This window comes from Nicotiana tabacum, chromosome 5 (genome assembly GCF_000715075.1).
Source record: "Nicotiana tabacum cultivar K326 chromosome 5, ASM71507v2, whole genome shotgun sequence".
NCBI lineage: Eukaryota > Viridiplantae > Streptophyta > Magnoliopsida > Solanales > Solanaceae > Nicotiana > Nicotiana tabacum.
This window is the reverse complement of record NC_134084.1, coordinates 84,085,688-84,106,143: the sequence shown is the minus strand read 5'-3', so window position 1 is coordinate 84,106,143 and position 20,456 is coordinate 84,085,688. Positions and strand designations below refer to the sequence as shown.

Sequence of the window (20,456 nt, the reverse complement as noted above, 5' to 3'; positions counted from 1 at the left end):
CAATAAGCATCTTTTAACTAAAAGCCCCGTCACTACTTCGACGAGGTTAGACAAAATACTTACCAGTACATGGGGTCGGTTGTACCGATACTGCACGTCCCGTGCAGATTTTGGAGCGGAGCTGCTAGTGATGTCAGGTGCTGATTCGGAAGATGTTCGTGCATTTGGATATGGCTGCCACTTGACCTTGGTAGTTTAGATTATTTCAAATCTGTTTATGTAACCTTCAAACAGAATGTGTATTTATTTGTATCAGTTTTTTTGAAATTCCAAATCTTAGAAGCTCGTGATTCGTACTACCAGATCTTGGTAAACTTGTAAAGGTTCAGTTAGCTATTCTCTATTTTCTTAATATCTCAGTCGTATTGTGTTTTTCATGTTAGTTGGCTTACCTAGCGGGTTGCGTTAGGTGTCATCACGACTTGTGATTTTTGGGTCGTGACAAGGTGGTATCAGAGCACTAGGTTCATAGGTTCTACGAGTCATGAGCAAGTGTCTAGTACAATCTTTCGTATTAGAATGATGATGTCCATACCTATCTTTGGGAGGCTACAGGGCATTTAGGAAAAACTTTCCCTTTCTTCTTTCCTTATCGTGCGGTTTTTCTTCAGCTTGAAATCTACGACTTTGACTCTTCCCGATCGCTCATATGTGATATTGTGCGCTCAGTATTTGCTATGTGCCGACGATCGGTGCTGCTGAAGATAGATTATGATGGGCTATGGATGCTTGATTTTCATCGCAATGTGTTGTCCAGCCTTATAAGCAGGTGCAATGTTAATTCTTCTAGTCGTTCATTTGTGGTATGAGGCGGGTTCATATGTCTGGTTGGAAAGCACAGATTTGGGGAAGATTGACTGGTGGCCAGGCTATTGTGATTAAGGTAAGTTCATGGCAAGGTGTCGATTTGAGCATAACCAGTGGGCCATCTCCTGCATGATGAGTTTGGATCTTGTGTCTCGTATGAGGTTTTCATTCGGTGGAGTGCATGAACTTACAATGATGGGTAAGTGTTTGGCAGAATCTTCGGGGTGTTCTATGATCATTATTGCTTGAATTTCTGAATCATTCAGCTATATAGTCGTGTAGTATCGGGCATGTTGTGAAGATATGGTACTTTGGGTTGCTGATGAGGTATTCTATAGCTTCGAGCTAAGTGGTGGAAGCTTCTAATAACGATCGGATTGTAGGGTCATGGGCCTTATCATTTTTCGAACCGAGAGCTTTCATGGTTATTTCTTTGAATGGGCATATGCTGGTGAAGCACGGGTTGCTCAATGCACATTAGCTACGTATTGAAGATCAGAATAAGATGAGTGGAGTTAAGGACTTTTGAATTTTTCTACGGAGCAATGAATGGTAATCGGATTCGCGGTATTTTCCTTGTCGAGAAAGGTCTACAATTCAATCTTGGGGTGATGCAAGAAATGGCTTTGAGTTCCCAAGAGGTTCCCTCAGGGCGGGCATATTGGATTGAGTTACTTTCGGGTTCGCAGTCTGCGTAACTTAGTTGAGTTAGAGGCGATTGGTTCTTATTCCTCGATTACGTGTTAATGAGTTTCGAAGAATTTATCATGGTTATAACCACGGTCGGAGTTGATGTTTTCTACCGGTATAGAGGTATATTACGTGTGGTGGTGTTTTCCTGGATTGGGTTAAATGAAAGATTCCTAGTTGATGAGGTGTTCAATTTGCTTATGGTTCAGAGTTGGCTATGAGATTTTCGTAATGTTGCGAGTTAGCATGTTAGAGGCAGTGCGCCATGTGGGGATGAGAAGTTGCATGTGCAAGGTTGCGGTTTAGTTGTGGAGGGAAGGAAACGAGTTCTTGATGTATCGGACAATTTCGGGTGTTGAAGTCTTGTTGGCACTATGGGTTCCTATCGAAGTAGAGTTCGCCTATTGGCAGGTACATTGTGTTTTGACTTATGGGTGTTTCTCCTTGAGATGATGGAGTATGAATTACGTGTCAGCTATTTGAGTAGAGTTGTTGAGATTGGGTATGAAAATTCTGGTATTCGTGAGGCTCAGAGACTGAATGTTCTTGTTGGCGGACTATCCCTTGATTGCGAGTTGTGAAGGAATGGAGAAGATTGGATGATTAATGGTAGGTATTATGGAAAGATTGTTATAGAATTTTGGAAGGCTTATTACATGATTCGAGGAAGATCGGAATTTGGTTTGGGGATTATTTTGAGCCTAATAAGAACGCTTATTTTGTATCGAATCGGACCTGTTTGTTTTGCGCAGTTGTTTCCATGTGTATATCATCAGGTGGAATGGATGTCATTCACGCCTTGGTTTATGTTATATGTTTCTCTCTTATACTATGGCGGGTTGTGAGGGTTGCATGATTCTTCGCACACATATTGTGATTAAGTTTAGACCTCATGGCACTATGGGCGAGGTGGCCTTAGTGATGTTGATTTGCTTATTGCGCCATAGTTGTGCTTGTCCTTCTTAGTATTGTTTTTTCCTAATGATTTTCCCTATAGTTATATTTTTGTGCATTATATTGTGCTTGATGTTGACGCACATATGATCAGTGAGCCCGAGTATTATGGTTTGAAGGGTACCCTATGTGGATTGATATGATGGGATCGGGCTGCATGCCGCAACGGTACAGTGATGAAAAGTGACTCCTTATTTCTATTTCGTGCATTTTGCTTTCACCTTGTGGAGGATATTTCATAGAAAGATGCTAAAATTTCCCTGCATGTTTAACTTGCTTGGTAGTCTTCTTATTTATTTTTCTTACTTTTATTTGTCATGACTGAATTATTACTTGTTAGTGTACGGAATCGGGTTGTGTGTTGCTCCATATGATTATTGTTGATGCTTATCGGTGTGTCTGCTTGTATTGGCTGAGATGAGGTTTATAGACCTGAGATTTGTGCTATTGTATTGGGACGAGGAAGGTTTGAAAGAATAACACTATATTTTGTTGAGGATGTGGACAATGGCCCTGGTCGGGCAAGTGAGTTTGTTGGCTTATTGATCAGATGAGTGGTTAAGCGGTTATGCGTGTTTCTTTTATCTTCGGTAGGGTATGAAGGTTTTAAACGAGGTTCTAATCAGTATGAGCTTTTCTACCGGCACTGGATTTGTGTTTGAGCAGTATTGGTGGTCAGCAGTTCCTACTGTGAGTGTCGAAGTGATGGGGTATATCATGTGATTACATCTTGTGTTATGATTGTGACTTGATACAGCTTGTTCCGAATTATACAATGTATGGTTGTGGGATACGGGTCTTGTAATGAATTATGGATGGTAGAGATGGAGTTCTAAGGTTTAAGGACCAAAGTTGAAGCAAGGATCTCTAAAGGTGTTGTGTTGGCGGGCTTATGTGGAATAGGGTGATGTGGGATCACCCCTGGGTTTATGCTTAGTAAGGTTACACCGTGATTGGACGGATTTGGAACGACTCCTGACACGTTCGAGGACGAACGTGTGTTTAAGTGGTGGAGTATCTACACTTTGCTCGGTATTTGAGAGCTCGAGTATCTACACATGATTTATTATGACTAGTGTAAATTGTCGGTATTGGTTTTCAAGTTATCCGAAATTGATTTAGAAGAATGAACTTCGAGAGTTGAGTACTAAGTTGGAAGAGTTGACCAAGTTTGACTTTTTAGCATTTGACCTCGGAATGGAGTTTCGTCAGTTCTGTTAGCTTCGTTGGGTGATTTTGGACTTAGGAGCACATCCGGATTGTGATTTAGAGGCCCGTAGTTGAATTTGGCTCGATATGGCGAAAGTTGGATTTTTGGGAAGTTTGACCGTGAGTGGACTTTTTGATATCAGGGTCGAATTTCAATTTCGCAAGTTGGAATAGGTCCGTAATGTCAAATGTGACTTGTGTGCAAAATTTGAGGTCAATTGAAGGTGATTTGATAGGTTTCAGCATCGGTTGTGGAAGTTGAAGTTTCCAAAGTTCATTGATTTCGACTTGCGGTGTGATTCATCCTTTCAAGATTGTCATGCGTGATTTGAAGCTTCTAGTAGGTTTGTCCGATCATATGGAACTTGTCTGCAAAATTTGGTGCCATTCGGAGTTGATTTGATATGGTTCGGAGGCTCGGTTGTAATTCTAGAAGTTCTTGAAGTTTAGTTTGATTTTTATGTGTTTTGGCATCCGATTCGTGGTTGTAGAAGTTATTTTGATGATTTGAGCGCGTGAGCGAGTTTGTGTTGTGTTTTTAGACTTGTGTGCACATTTGGTTTGGAGCCCCAAGAGCTCGGGTGAGTTTCGGATTGGTTTCGAATGTTCTTGCTTGGTTTTTGATTTCTGGTTCTGGTATCTTCGCATTTGCGATGTTCTGGTCGCAAATGCGGCCATCGCATTTGCGAAGAAACCTCACATTTGCGAAGCCTAGGCGACTTGGCAGCTTTTCGCATTTGCGATGAACCAGCCGCATTTGCGAAGGCTGGTCTTCGCATTTGCGAAGTTTTTGTCGCAAATGCGATCTCAGCAGAAATCCTTCAGGTTCGCAATTGCGATGAGTTTTTCGCAATTACAGGGTTCGCAATCGCAAATGCGACATCTGCAACCTGTTAAGTGCGGAGAATTCCGAATTTTTGTATCATTTTTCATATTTTGAACCCTAGCTTCGAGGTGAGGCGATTTTGAGAGGGGATTTTCATACCAAAATATTGGGTAAGTATCTTTAATCAATTTCCACCTATATTTTATGATTTTATACAAGATTTAACATCAAATTCATGGGAAATCTATGAAAAAATTTGGGGATTTTGTCAAAGTTTTAAAAAAATGAAAATTTAGGATTTGTGAGTCGAATATGACTCGGATTTGAAAACCAAACACATATTTGGACTCGTGAGGCTATGGGTAGTCAAGACCTACCCTTGGATCCGGGTTTTGCCCCGGCGGACCCGGGGTTTGACTTTTGTTGACTTTTTAGAAATTGAATGAAAATCATAGCTTTATTAATTTTTCTCTTGCATTGTGTGGTGTATTCAAGTTGTCATTGGCTAGATTGAGTCGAACGGAGGCAAATTTATAGAGGAAAAGGCTAAGTTGAGTGTTGAGTTAGCCGAATCGAGGTAAGTGTTTTGCCAGGGAATTTTTCCTCTTATTTGTCATTGTTTGCTACATGCAGGGGTGATACATATATGAGGTGACGAGCGTATATGTATGTGCCAAGGTTAATCATGCTCGGGGGGTGGATTATGTTATATTTGAGTTCGTAGAATTTTGTGACATTTTGCTTAATGCCTTATTTGACTCTGAGATACTGTGGACATAATATTAAATGATAGATATCAAGACTTAGTTTGTTATAACTTGATCAAACTTGATGGAAATTGTAAGAATACATTTATGTGTCTAATTCGGTCATCTCTATGCGAAATCACTACTACATTACTACAACCAATATTCTTGAGATGCTAGACTCTATAGTTGTGTTGTGGATCATTTATGAGATTCGTGGAAATATTTGAATAATACTGTTCTTGGTGGTTGTTGAACCATTGTTGACTTGGAAAGTTGTGATTGGAAATTGTCTGGAATATCCGTTAAAACACTCTCCTCGATGTCAGTTATGCTTCTTGCCTTGTTTGTTACTATTATATATATGCTTGGTAAGGAAGAGTGTAAAGCACGAAGGGTGATGTCATGCCATGGTTATACATTATCATGTGAGGGAGAGTATAAAGCACGAAGGGTGATGTCGTACCATATTATTAAGAATAAAAGCACGAAGGGTGATGTCGTGCCATATTATTGAGAGTAAAAGCACGAAGGGTGATGTCGTGCCATATCATTTGAGAGTAAAAGTACGAAGAGCAATGCCATGTGCCATTTTATTTATATTGTTATGCCTGTATATTATTGTGAAGTCATGGCACGAAAGGTGTTTCCGTGCAGGTAAGGACGAGGGACATGCATTATGATATGACATATGTTTCTCGTGCATACGTTTACACCCTTACCTTGAGATGTTATTGTTGTATTTATATATTTTGTGTGACTTGTTGTTATTCTTCTGTACTTGACCTTTATCTCAATTGTTATTGCAATGTCCATATCTTTCATTTGCTTAACTTGTAAATACCATGCCTATTTCCTTCTCTTATAATTATACTCGTGTTGTATTTAATCTGTTGCACTTTAGTATAAACCTTCCACCATGCTAGCCATTCATGCTCTTACTTGTTAACTTGTAAAGACCATGTGTTTCCTTCTTAATTGTTATATTTGCACTTAGGCCTCTAATATGCTAGTTAATTGAAGTTGATATTCCTTGTTTTCTGACTGTTGATATTACTCACGTGCTTTCTGCTTATTCCTTTACTGTGACCCACATGTGTATCCTTGTCCTCTGTTGTTACTTGCTTTCCTACTTTGTGATGCTTATTATTGTGTTCATGGTATATGGTTGGTTTTGTTATATATTCATTTGGAAAGATGAGTTGAACGCACAAAGGGTGATGCCGTGCTAATTGAATTATTACATAAATTTATGGATATATGGTGACGAGGAGATAAAAGTACGAAGGGTGTTACCGTGCCATGTGATTTGACATTTTGACATTTTGGGCATACATCTCATATCAGGAAATACCGTAAACATTTTACCGTGGTTCCTTTTAGTAATTATTGATTGTCTCGCCGAGTTGTTTATGATACTTTTATCTGTTATGCTTCGAACTGCTTTTACTGTTAATCTAATGTACATGTTATAGCAATAAGCATCTTTTAACTAAAAGCCTCGCTTCGACGAGGTTAGACAAAATACTTACCAATACATGGGATTGGTTGTACTGATACTGCACGTCCCGTGCAAATTTTGGAGCGGAGCTGCTTGTGACATCGGGTACTGATTCGGAAGATGTTCGTGCGTTTGGATATGGTTGTCACTTGTCCTTGGTAGTTTAGATTATTGCAAATCTGTTTATGTAACCTTCAAATAGAATATGTATTTATTTGTATCAGTTTTTTTCAAATTTCAAATCTTAGAAGCTCGTGTTTCATACTATCAGGTCTTGGTAAACTTGTAAAGGTTCAGTTAGCTATTCTCTATTTTCTTACTATCTCTGTCGTATTGTGTTTTTCATGTTAGTTGGCTTACCTAGCGGGTTGCGTTAGGTGTCATCACGATTTGCGGTTTTCGGGTCGTGACAATTTATAGTTTTCTTCAATTTTTATGCAATTTTACTTGTTTATAAATATTTATTGTAATTATACCATTTTATAAAATATTAAAAATTAAATACCTATGGGGCTTACGCCCTATGCCTCGGGGTTTACGCCTCGCTAAAACATATGTAAAATGTCCCGTCTAACGCTCACGCCTTTTAAAACGCTGGCTATACCTATATCTTTTTTGTTGGGATCATTATCGACAATGCAATTTATCCAACGATAATGCAATAGCCGAAAGGTAAAGCTAAGAGCTCTTTCTGTTCCCCTCTCTCTAAAGGTCCCTTGAACCCCTTCCTTGCACCAGCCTATCTTTCCATTAGTACCTTACATCATCAAAGTACTAATCCGATTGGGCCAAATGATGTATCAGCAAAAAGGCCCAATTCATTTAAATTTGAGCCCAAATAGGAAATCTACAAGTAGTAAGGTAAAATTTCGGGAGAAATTCAAAAATAGCCAGATTTACAACTGGTCATTCAAAAATAACCCAATTTCAAAAGTAATCGAAATTTAGCCACTTTTTATGTAAAAATAAATCTGAGCGAAAACACTGTTCAAAACCCGAAAAATACGCCAGTATATTATGATGGAGTTCTAGTGTACTTATGCTGGAACTCCATCATATTATGCTGGAGTTCCAGAATAAGTATGTTGGAACTCCAACATAATATGATGGAGTTCCAGCATAAGTACACTAGAACTCCAGCATAATATATTGGAGTTCCAGCAAGTATACCGGTCCAGCATAATATACTAGAGTTTGGAGCACCGGTGCTCCAGTCTCCAGTATATTATACTGGAGCCAGCAAAGTATACCGGTCCAGCATAATATGTTGGAGTTCATACACAGGTGCACTGAACTCCAGTATATTGTGCGGACCGATCTCTGTTGCAGCAAAATAGTGGCTATTTTTCATTGACTTGGTAAACGCTGGCTATTTTTGAATAACCAGTCCGAAAACTGGCTATACCGTGCTACTTTTACTAAAATTTTCCCTGATTATCCTATTTTTATCAGCAGTTTAGTAAATAATTTTTTTATTTCTCTTGCAATTAATGGACCTTTGCCTAAATATCCTTTTCGAGCAAATTAAAAAAAATTGAGAAAATGTTAGATCACGATCTAAAATTTAGAAACTTATTGCAAACGTTAGACCATAGTCTAATATTTTAGGAACAAAATTAAAAATCAATATGAGACAAATATTTGTAGAACTTTTAAAAATAATGAAAAATATCTAAACAACGACCTAAAAAGAGATATTTCCTTAAATCAGCCAGTAATAAGGGTTAACCGGCCCAAATATTAGTGTCCATTTAGGGTAAAAATAGCACGGGCTAGTCAGTTTTCGGACTGATCATTCAAAAATAGCCAGCATTTGCAAAGTCATTGAAAAATAGCCACTATTTTGCTGCAACACGGAAAATTCCAGAATAATATACTGGAAATCGGTGCACCTGTGTATGAACTTCCAGCATATTATGCTGGAACTCCAACACGCAGAAAGTTCCAGTATAATATACTGGAGATTGGAGTCTAATCTCCAATATATTTTCATTCAGATTTATCTTTACATAACAACAACAACAACCCAGTATAATCCCACTTAGTGCGGTCTAGGGAGAGTAGTGTGTACGCAGACCTTACCCCTACCCTGAGGTAGAGAGGCTGTTTCCAAATAGACCCCGGCATCCTTCCCTCCAAGAACTTCCCACCTTGCTCTTGGGGAGACTCGAACTCATAAGAAGTGGCTAAATTTCGATTACTTTTGAAACTGTGACTATTTTTGAATGACCACTTGTAAATCTGGCTATTTTCTAATTTCTCCCCCATTTAGGCCCTTCGTCTCCAAAGCAAGGGAAACCCATTGTTACTGTTAGTTATACAGCTTTAAAGAACAAAGTACACTCAGACTGAGTTTCCTTTGTGAAAAGAACAGATTTTGTCTTCATAAGTTGACAAAAGCCACCAACAAATATATTTTCAAGTTGCATTTATACAGGTACAATTAAACAATTCTCAATAGGGAAAAGTGCAATATTTACCCATCTACCCTATGTTTAGTTATATCTACCCTATATTTTATTTTTTAGTATAACTATCCTTACCGTTATACTTATCGATCATATTTGCCCCTCACACATTAAGCTAACGTTTGGACATAAATTTAACTGAAATTTGAAGAAAAAAAAATCTTTAAAGTTGTGTAAAAATAATTTTTGAAAGTTAAAGTTTATTTGACCATGCAATTTATTTGGAAAAAAAAAAATCACTTAGATTTTGGGAACTTGAAAAAAAATTAATTTTTTTAAAAATTGATCATATTTCACTCTTGAAAAAAATAGCCAAAATTTATGGCCAAATAGGAGCTTAGCTTGGTGCCATCTTAAAAAAGACATGTGGCTAGCCCTGATTGGATAAAAATACCCGCCCCATTTTAATACCTGGCAACATTTTTCATTTATACGCGTTATAATGCTTGGACATAAAAAACAAAGTATTGGATTTGTGAGAGACGAAAACTCACATTTGAATAGCAATATACAAACATGACCATGTCAATGAAAGAACAAAAAATAAATAAATTCCATTTGAATAAGGAGTACTTAGAATTGAGCATGGAGCTTGTTTAATACTACAAAAGAACTTACAGGCTACATCAGACAGCCAACTTTTGACGAACTTAGAACAAATAGAAAGCAAGATTCTCATAAGATCTTCATCCAAAAACAAGGACATAATATTCACCACTAGGTGAAGAGGAAAAGGAAAAGGACAGCCCCACAAATTTCTATATCATTTTCGTCGATTCAAGAGGGAAAACCACATAAGGTAGGATAGAGATGATAGCTGCCAAAAGCACAGCTCAGAGCATGCAGTCTGTTCTAGCAGGTAACCTTCTGAAGAAATTAAGCGGCACAGATGGAAGTTTGTAGCGGAACCTAGGATGTCTTAATACATAAAATCCGGTCAAGAGTGCCACAGCTTGGAATGGCATAACATAGAGCACAATGGCAGCAACCAAGCAGAAAATCACAAACAGCGCTGTCGCTCTAGGGTCCCTCCAACTCAGCAAAGACTGCAGCCTCTCCCCTTGAGTTGCCAAGTCGCCAACGACGGTCTGAATCCTCCCTGCAATGCTTCTTATGCGGTCATACCTCATCCTAATAATATCAGGAGGACGTGAAGTAGGGAAAGTATCAAATTCCTCATCCAACTCATCGGGATGAGCAGCATCAGCACAAGAAAGGCGAGTATCCATGTGAGGAGGATGCCTTGGCCTCCATCTGTAGTACCAAATACCAATTAGGAAGAGATAGAGGAAAATGGTAGGTAGAATAAGCTCCGGATATAGTATCAGTATCAAGAACAAGATATGGATCAGGACAGTCGTAATGGGGTTTTTCCAATTACATATCTGATCAAACCATTTTCCAACAGAAATTACCACACCTAGAACACCCATAATCCTGAAAAAGTTAGCCTTGCTTCTCCTCATGCTCCACATATGAGAACCAACATCCAACATATACTCTACTATCTCTTTCCTCAAAGGTGGCTCAGCACGACTCAGCCTCAACGAGACAATCTGAGTGGCTTGGTGCCTCAAGTTGTCCAGCTGACTAACAGTTAATGGATGAAGATAGTGCATTTTGGGTAACAACGGCTGAGAGTACATATGCATCATATTCACCAACGATGAGCAAGTGAATCTCACAGCCAAGTGTATTTCACCCATCTTCTTCACCCCAGTAGGATGCAAGACCAGCAGTGGATATGAATGTGTGTAGACACGATCAGTTTCAAGAGTCGAAAGACGGATCCTGACCTTTCCAATCCTTGAGTCCCTTGCCCCTCCGGATTTATCTCCTCCTTGCAGATGGCAATTATCAAAAACACCAATAGTTATAACAGTGCAAGGATCAAACACTTCCCAGGTGTATTGCTCGTTCCACTTGGGAGCAAAGCTATCGATAATTGTCCTTGTCCGCACCCACTTCTGCCCATATTTGGCCACACAATAGGCATCTGTCGTTGCTCTTCCATCCTTTGTTTTCATTGGTGATAGGCCCTGAGCGCTCAGAACACCTACTTCAAGGACACCGATGCTAGATTTCCACAGCTGTTTTGCAGTTGGCCTAAGATCACTACTGTAATGGGTTGACTCATCCAGAACATGGTAGCCTCCTTCCAAACATACTCTCAAGTGAATCCGGCTAGCAAACTTGATTTCCTTCTTTTCTCCCTCGACAATAATATGCTTCTCAAGATTAAACCACCTAGTGTTCACAGGTTTATGGTCCAACCTCCTATCCACATACTGCAAAGGAATAGCACATCTTCCGATGACCTCATCTTTGTTTGGTGCAACCCTATCTTCCACACTCAAAATCAATGGCTCCTCAAACGGTTCAGCTGCTACAAACATCAGATCCTCGTTCCACATGGGATTAATGGTCTTGCTCATGGAAACTCTGGTCCTCAACGCTTGATTCCCAAGGATGGCCTTGACAAAAACTTCTGGAAACCTGCTTTTGTCACTCGGAATCAAGTCTTGAGCCTCAATCACATTAACTCTAAGGTACCACAATTTTGGTGAGAGGTACACCTTAGACCTTATATTTGCAAGACCATCAGCACCACTAACAGCAGCAGCATCTGAATGCCAAGCTTCAGGAAAGGCTTCATCAGCTTGATTTCCCATCCAAACAGCCAACATCAACTCTCCTTTGACTTTACTACCATTCCTCTCCTCCAACCTATACCACTGCGGAGCGAGAGGACTATCCGGGGGAACCCTTTTAGGTATATCATTCAAATCAAACAGAACACGACCCACAAAGTCATCCTTAACAACATCCTTATCTTTCACAGTCACTTCAAGTACAGAAGCCTGAATCCTATCCTTTGAGAAAGCAAACACCTGACTCCACTCAGGATTCGACTTCTTCTCAAAACGACGAGTCGTACCCTTATAGTTCCCCAGCTTAACCTCAACATAAGGATCAAGACTACCCGTAACATCCTTACCAGGTAAATCCCTGGCTTTCACTACTCGGACATAAAGATATTGCATTTGCTCAACAAGATCATATGTGCTAGTGAGCTTATCACCACTGACCTTCCCTCCGCCAAGGTGGGGTTTGGTCTCCTTGAGTGAGAAATCTTCTTGTGGGGGTCTCTGCATTTTTTATATATCACTAAAACAAGTCCCCTATATCCACCACCAGAATGTGAGAATTACTCAGAATTACTTTAATGCTCCAATTCAATCAAAACAGAGTGTTAAGCAAATGTAGCCAAAAAGATGAAAAGGAACCTCTAGAATGCCAAAACCATTCAAAGCCTCAGATCTGAATGCTTCAAACCTTCACAACATAAAATTAAAGAAAAGGTCAGTTCTTTTAGCATACAAAACTGAGCTAAAAATGCTGGAGCAACAAAAAATCAATCTTTAATCAATGCTCGAATTAAACTCTACAAAAAAAAACACTCATCTCCTCTCTCAACCACAAAAAATGGAAAGCAAACCAAAGCAAAAGGCAAATATTAAAAAAAACGCAGAATGCAAAAAAATCTAACCACATTACAGATGTACAAACATCAAGTTTCAAGAAAACACCAGCCAAGATTCAACAGAACCCAAAATGTAGCAAAAAGAAAACAATATTTCTTACAAAATGCACATCTATAAACAACACAAAAATACAGAAGTGAATGTACCTTGTGGGTTTTATTGATAAGTTTGCGAAGAGTTCTGGAGCCTTAAGGGGGGAAATGAAAAAGGGTTTTAGAGCTTTTCTTGTAACAAAGTGAAATAGAATAGTACAGAGAGGTCTAGCTAGCTAAAAAGCGAAGAAACAACGCAAGAAATAAGGAACAAAACAGTGTACAGTATATTTTGAAAGAGAAAAAAAAACAAAGTAGGGTGGTAATGCTCTGTGTTCTTTGTTTGATTCTAAAGAGGGGGTGGGTGAAGTGGGGGTGGGGTGAAGTTGGGGGTGGGTTGAATCTTCTGAGATTACACCGAAAGCACCGTTGATGCAGATTTTCTGTGTATGTGTGTTAAGTGAATATTTGTGTTTCTGTTTGTGGCTTTTTGCTTTTTTACTTTTGCGTTATGTTCACTTTATTAAGGTACTATTTGTCTTGTGTTGCTTGACCAGAGGAACCGGGTCGCGCGTGCGAGGAGTATGTCGGGACTTCACACGTGCCAAGCTAATCTATAGGAGATGGAGATGTATAGTATGGGTGGGCATCGGTCGGTTCGGTTCGGTTTTGAACATTATCGGTTTTGTCTATCGGTTATCGATTTACAAATATCATAACCCGATAACCAAACCGATAAGATATTGGTTATCGGTTATCGGTTAATCGGTTATATATCGTTATCGGTTCGGTTATCTGTTTACCCGATAACAAAAAACAACTAAAAAATTTTGCAATATATAAAACAAAGAAATCAAACTGCCAGAACGTGTAAACTGCCAACTTTTGTTGTTTCTTAACAAAAGCACGCTCCCACTTCTGTGCAGTATCTACTGATGTCTGGCGGAGAACTGGTGGTGAGTCTTGCGTCTTGACTCTTGGGGGCTGCGACGGAAACAAGAATGAGAACTGAGAGACAAACGACTGAAGACTGAAGAGTGAAGAGGGAATTAGGAAAATAAATAACTCTAGTATATACTTAAGGGTAAATTAGTAAATTACATCATTCTTATTGGGTTATCGGTTTTTACCCAATAACAAAAATGCAAACCGAGCCCGAACCGATAACCCAATAAAAAAAAATAACCCGTTACCGAACCGTTAACCAATATCGATAACCCAATAAAGAATTAACGGTTCGGGTTATCGGTTTTACCCGATATATGCCCACCCCTAATGTATAGATTCTAATGAAATAGCTACACTTTTAATTTTTAATTTGTATCACAAAAATTTTATAAGTACCCCCACTTAATCCAAGCTAATTGTTGTGTTGTCTCCTGTTTTCCACTCATTTGAACAATTTGTAAAATTAGTAAACATAAAATCTCCTTTCATCCTTATATACTCCGTGCAGCTATGGTTGTTGATCCTCCAGAGTCTATCCAAAGGTTCAAGTCAGATTGTAGAAAGTGGGCGATACTTTTTTGTATTTCTATGAGAAGCTCGACGGAACCCACGATTCCCAATAGTAAGTCGTCAGTTCACCTGATCTATCAGCTGAGTAGTAAGCCTCCTTGGGATAATTATCAATATATCTTCCTATCAAAATGAGATTAGGGGACGCCCTTTTTAAAGAGCCAGCGTAGTCTTTTTTAAAAGAAAAACATTATGCTACTGGAGTAAAAATGTACTAACGTAAATTTTCAATTGCGTTAAACACTAGAACGTTGCAAGACTAGTTATGATTTTCCACTGAATTTGAGAGTTTCTGCCCAATCATGTCTAAATTGGACATATATTTTAAGGGAAAAGTTAATCCTTGGGAGTTTGGAGAACACATTAACAAACATAAGACATTTTTCCCTCAATGTTGAGGAACTGCCTATTCTCTAACAGAGACAGAGGTAAGTGATGATTTTGAAAGGATAATAAATAAATAAATAAATAAATAAATAATAAGACGAAGAGGAACCATGGAGCTGATGAAAGAAAAAGAAAGTAAAGTACTAAAGTTTCAGCCTTTGTCCCTACATAGAATGTTGTCTTGGACGATGCACAAATATAAAGGGCTAAATGAATGATGATTATGGTCAGTGTAATTCGGAGATCAAGGTATGATGTTCCAATGAGTGTCTAAGTAGTTAGGTTCATTGTTTAGCAACATAGCAAAAAGATAGGGGCAACAACAGATCCAGAACTAAAACGATTCTGCGTTTGACAAAGCGAATTTTCAAATGTATATTAACTTCATCTATACTTGTTTTTCTGCACCCCACACCTAAAGTTTGACTTCCAAACACTGAATTTCATCAAACCTACAAACCCATAGTTTGATCCTCCAGTGGGACTAGCTGTATGTCTGCTAACAGGTGAAGCCCAAAAGCTTTTCCTGGCCCGTCGCGAAGATGTCAAAAAATCCACATTGATTTCTTGAAGTCATAACTCAAGAGTTCCTCCAGCACTGGTTTACAGCTACTAAAAAAGCATTCAATCGATGCCATAAAGGGTTACATCAGCTACAAGGTTTACTTGCAGGCAAATCCAACCATTGGTTCAACCTACTATTTGCCTAGTATACAGCAACACAAAACCAACGCTGGCTTTATAAAGTAAAGGTCAGACTTCATCTTTGCAAACAACAATTGTTTATAGCAAATCATCACAATTCATAATCAGAAATAGAGAAGCGAAAGAGTGTGTCAGAATTTGGAATGACAGATAACCCATGAAAATATCTGGTCAGGTATTCAAACTCAATGAAAAATCACCTGCCATGATTGAAGTAGAGTACATAGCATTCTTATTTGCATCATACTTTCAGGTTAAAGGAAAAAAGTAGGATAGCACAAAACAAGAGGGTGCGGGCCGCTGAGTCGCGCTAATTCTGTCCAACTATAGTCATTCAACAGCAGCTCTTTTTTTCGTAGTGTAAGGATAGTACTCCTTGCCATTGTCAGTTCTCGTTGTCGCACCTAATCCATCAATTACCCCAGAGGTGACTGCAAGTGCTGCTCCAGCAGAGATAGCTGTTGAAATACTCCTTCCTACAAAGGTAGCAGTCAAATCAGCCAAAAAAAAATTCCCTTGGTATCCCAGTATGTTTCCAGAGGCAAGGGTGTAGAACCGTCGATGAATAATGTACATAATCTGCTAAAATTGCCTTTTGCAACTCATAAGATTATGCACTCACTAAATTCTAAACTTTTAGTTCATGAAATGTTCATTCTGCATAGGGATTTCTATTGATCTGTTCTCAAATGTGTGTAGTGCTCTCGGTTAGCAAGAGCAACTTAATTATTCTGTGACCGATTTCTTTTAGAAACTAAATGAAATGCCATTGACAAAATGGCCGTGGTCATGCTTAAGACATCTTTATGCAGACAAGCACATACATATTCTCAGCCAATCAGATCTATGGAGAATTTTTTATGTTCTTGGAATAAAAAATCTTAATAGGCATCTAAATAGAGAGGATAAAGGAATTAAGCAAAAGCCTTCACTACAAACCAAGAACGCCAGGGCGTGGAACTGATAAGATTTTTCTGGCTGCACCAGTCACAACGCCAGTTGAATGGTCAGCACTGGAAATTGGCACTAGCACTGGATATGCACTAAGAACAAACCAATCTGCAACATGTCATAATAGCTTCCTCTCCTTATTCCTTCGCCGATTCTAATTTTTCCCTTACATATAATTAAATTTAAAGCGAGTGCAACAACAGACTTGTATTCATTCCACAAACACTTTTCTTTTATTAAGAAATCACTCCACAAACACTCATCTCAGTTCAAATGGTGTTCTTGGGTGGAGGGGGAGGTGATTACCTTTGTAACCCAGTACAGAAGCACCAGCAACGAATCCACCAACTGCTCCATTAACAAAATCCCTTTTCATCCTATAGTTCTGCACCAGCTGTTCTACCCCTATATAGACTCCACCAATAGCAGCAAAGGTAGCCCCGTGGTTTCCCATCATTTTCAATGTCCGAATCAAACCAGGAAGAGCAACACTTCTCTCAACACGGGGTACATCATGCCAAGTGGCAATAATGGCACCCCAAAGAGTACCAGCAACTAGACCTGTTGTTGCACCTTTAAATGTTTTCATCCCTGGTGTATCCTCATCTTCATAATACCTTAGCTCTGCAGCATCATCCATGATTTTACTCGATCCTTTACCAAAACACCAGAAATGTTAAAAGATTTAAAACATAATTAAAACAAGTTAGGCTTGAACTAATAACCAGATACCAAAGGTAAGAGACGGTGAGAAATAATGCATCACGAACAAAATGTGCGAAGCAACAAAACATCCTAGTCCACAAGAAGTAAATGATGCGAAATCTAAAAGCTCGCATATATTTAGTTCTGTCAAGACCCTATATGCATACCCATAAATGGAAATTATTTTTCTTTTTTAAATGAAGTAAAAAACTTCATTGAGTGGCATCAAGAAGATGCAAGAAAGTACAAAATAGGTTACAAAAAACATTAATTAGCTCCAACATATGATTGGCTAATCTAGGACCAGGGAGCTAATAAAGTGCAAAAAACTGTTGGGAGAGTCAGCAGGGGACATGTTAAGCCCTAAATAGATACAAGAGACATCTAGCCTTAATAGAGTGATTAGGAGCTGATAAGCCATCACACAGAAATTCATAAGATTGAGTCTGCTCACATACAAGAGACATCTAGCCTTAACAGAGTGATTAGGAGCTGATAAGCCATCACACAGAAATTCATAAGATTGAGTCTGCTCACATAGGTCCATAACACTCCCTCCGCCCATTTTATTCTACCTCAATTTTCTAACCTGTTACTTGAGTTACAAAGTTCTCCCTCTGAAAAATTCGAATAGATACAAGATAGTACTACTTAATAATAGTTGGGGCAGTTACATCGTTTTATTTAAATAACTGACCAAACATATTTGTCATAACCAACCTGCTTGCATTCATTTCAACTATTTATCATATCTCAAGAAAACTCCAATGCAATACACAATTCAAAGTTAATAATCTCTAAGCAACTCAAGTAGGTTTAACAAAATTGTGATGAAAGAAGCATTAGAAGTTTGTCAAAAGCAATGTGAACATCACATTCAGAAAAGCATCAAAGGTCTAAGTAACGCTAGAACAATTGACCCTCCCTCATATTTTTACATCTTGTGCTTGAAACTCAACTGCAGATTTGATTTTCCTAAGACAAGCTATCAATTGGTCACCAAGTTAAGACATATGCCACTAACCAAGCATGATGTAGAAATGTATGAAGGTTAGAGATAAACAAAAGAAAATGAAAACCACTTATAAGTACATGCTCAAGCAAAGGCAATGCTTCTTTTATCCTCAAATTGTAACATGTTTCAGATACGACAGAGACTTATCTGTTGAAGCACCTAGCTAGTTCAGATTCCATTTTTAAAATATTTATCTAAACAGCGAAAACGAAGTTAAGACATTATTTCTTCTAAAATACGTCGTCTCAACTAAAGTATAGGTTGTGTGTTACATAGGAAACTTTAAAGACGAATAAGGGTTGTATGTTATCTAAATCACCACATAGAAAAATAGGCAAGACTCTAGGTCCTTCCAAATGGAGCACACGGTTAGATGATATATCAAACCCGAACTAATTGAGATAGGCTATATGAATCTTTGTTTTTTTTATGACCGAAAAATCCGTACGGGGACAACCATTAGGACCACTGCAGCCTTTGAAACTCAGGATAATGAACCTACCCATCTACCCTTCTCCACTTAAATACCAGGCTTCCATTTGCATGGCACAAGGCTCGAACCTGTGACCTAGGTCACAAGTCTCTCAACATTTTCCACTTGAACTAAGCCCTGGGGACCATCTTTTGTATTCATTACACTTTATTTGGGTTCATTTTATTCCAATACTAAATAATGTCTTTCAAGGAAAATTGGGGTGTACTCTAAAGCTAAAGGTTCTATAAACCTCACAGTTATAAGTTATGCCTACACTGATATACAAGTTCCTGACCAGAATAAAAGGGCTATTGGCAAACAACGGATTTTTTTTGGTATAACCATCCGATATACGGATCCCACTGGTCCGACTAATCCAGATTCGCATTGTGTTGGGCCCATTCAAGGAGAAAGCGCTCCTAAACAAGAATTTTCATTCCCAGGCTCTAACCCGAGAGGTCTAGGTGGAAACAACGGATCTAATATAGCAGCACTAAACCTTAATCTTAACGAGTTAGTATCACCCACATGCTAGATCAGAGGCGGATTCAGTGTGAGAGTTACGGGTTCAATTAATCCATAACTTTCGACGCGGAGTAGAAATTTATGTGTAAAAATTCATTAAAATTGCAAAAATAATAGATTTGAACCCATAACTTTAAATATATAATGAGTTCAATGTTAAAAATCTTAAAAATTGAACCCATAGAATTTAAATCCTGGATCCGCCTCTGTGCTAGATTCTATACCCATAAAAATTCAGCTCCTTAAACAAGGCCGAAAGTAAAAGGAAAACAATCGCAAATTCAAATGAACTGGAAAACTGCGATCAATTACACGGACATAAATCACATAACAAAACGAAGCTCATATTCCATTAAACCAATAAAAGCCTACCACTTCTATAAACCCTAGAATCCGATTACATTTCTGCATTTCTCTAATAAAAAGAGAGGAAAAATAAAATTGAATAGAAATTATTCATGTGCATTTATCTAAACAATGATAGAGAGTGGGAGCTCAGAGAACTCACCAAAGCTGAAAATGGCACTGATCTGTTGAGCGATGTGAGAGAGAAGAAGAAGATGCTTGTGCAAATTGGTAATATAATGGTCCAACAGATCAATGTTCAGGCTCCGGCCCAATAACAAGCTTTTCATTAGCATGGGCTTAATAGGCCCATTGTTAGAGATGGCAGTGGGGCGGGGCGGGGCAGGTTGCGGATCGGGCTTAGATTCAACCCGCCCCGCTTTATAAAATTTTTTGTTTTCAACCCGTCCCGGGTGAACCCGCCCTAACCCGGCCCACCTAACAAAAATCTTTCATTTTCTTCTATAAGCTCTCTTTTAGTCAAAAAAAATTTTGTTCCGTGCAACTTTAATTTACTGAAGTTTGCTAATTTAAGTCAATTACAAAATCTTCTCATCTATTTTTTGCTCGCTGAACTGATATCTTAGCTATGCTATTTATATATTATTATTTAATTTTAATAAAAATTCATACTTCCAGATTTGACTACTGGATTGACTTCGTTTTCTCTTATTGCTCTTTTAGTTAACAGCAACAGATTTATTTCAAAACAAAAAAGGAAAAAAAAACATGAATGAAAAAAGAAAAAGTGGAAAAGAAAATTCAAATTTTTCCAGTTAATATTATCACCACGGCCTTCAACTATTAAACATTCAAAATCTCATTTTAAAGAAAAGTATGAGAAGAAATGCTTCAACTATCTATATACTCGGTGGCAAATTTGCTTGAAATTGAAGAACCCACCTCACATGATTTTTAACCCGCAACTACATTTAGTTTTTAGAAGAATGTTCAGACCCGCCCTGCCCCGACCTGCACCCACCCCGCATTCAGCTGCACCCGCCCCGCACCCGTCCCGCATTCATCTGCGTCTGCCCCGTCCCGCCCCGCAT

At 38.6% G+C, this 20,456-nt stretch overlaps 2 protein-coding genes across 2 annotated transcripts; both read right to left on the bottom strand.

Annotated features, from left to right (window-relative positions):
• Nucleotides 1-9,726: 9,726 nt before the first annotated feature.
• Nucleotides 9,727-13,196, bottom strand: LOC107814287 (FT-interacting protein 3-like). The gene is made up of 2 exons (XM_016639670.2): nucleotides 12,893-13,196; nucleotides 9,727-12,537 (listed from the first exon to the last, which is right to left on the bottom strand). Exon 2 carries the CDS (start codon nucleotides 12,354-12,356, stop codon nucleotides 10,035-10,037), a length of 2,322 nt encoding a protein of 773 aa, XP_016495156.1. The 5' UTR covers nucleotides 12,357-12,537; nucleotides 12,893-13,196; the 3' UTR covers nucleotides 9,727-10,034.
• Nucleotides 13,197-15,448: 2,252 nt separating this feature from the next.
• LOC107814288 (outer envelope pore protein 16-3, chloroplastic/mitochondrial) lies at nucleotides 15,449-19,715 on the bottom strand. The gene is made up of 3 exons (XM_075253725.1): nucleotides 19,568-19,715; nucleotides 16,646-16,993; nucleotides 15,449-15,864 (listed from the first exon to the last, which is right to left on the bottom strand). Exons 1-3 carry the CDS (start codon nucleotides 19,698-19,700, stop codon nucleotides 15,719-15,721), a joined length of 627 nt encoding a protein of 208 aa, XP_075109826.1. The 5' UTR covers nucleotides 19,701-19,715; the 3' UTR covers nucleotides 15,449-15,718.
• Between the last annotated feature and the right edge of the window lie 741 nt (nucleotides 19,716-20,456).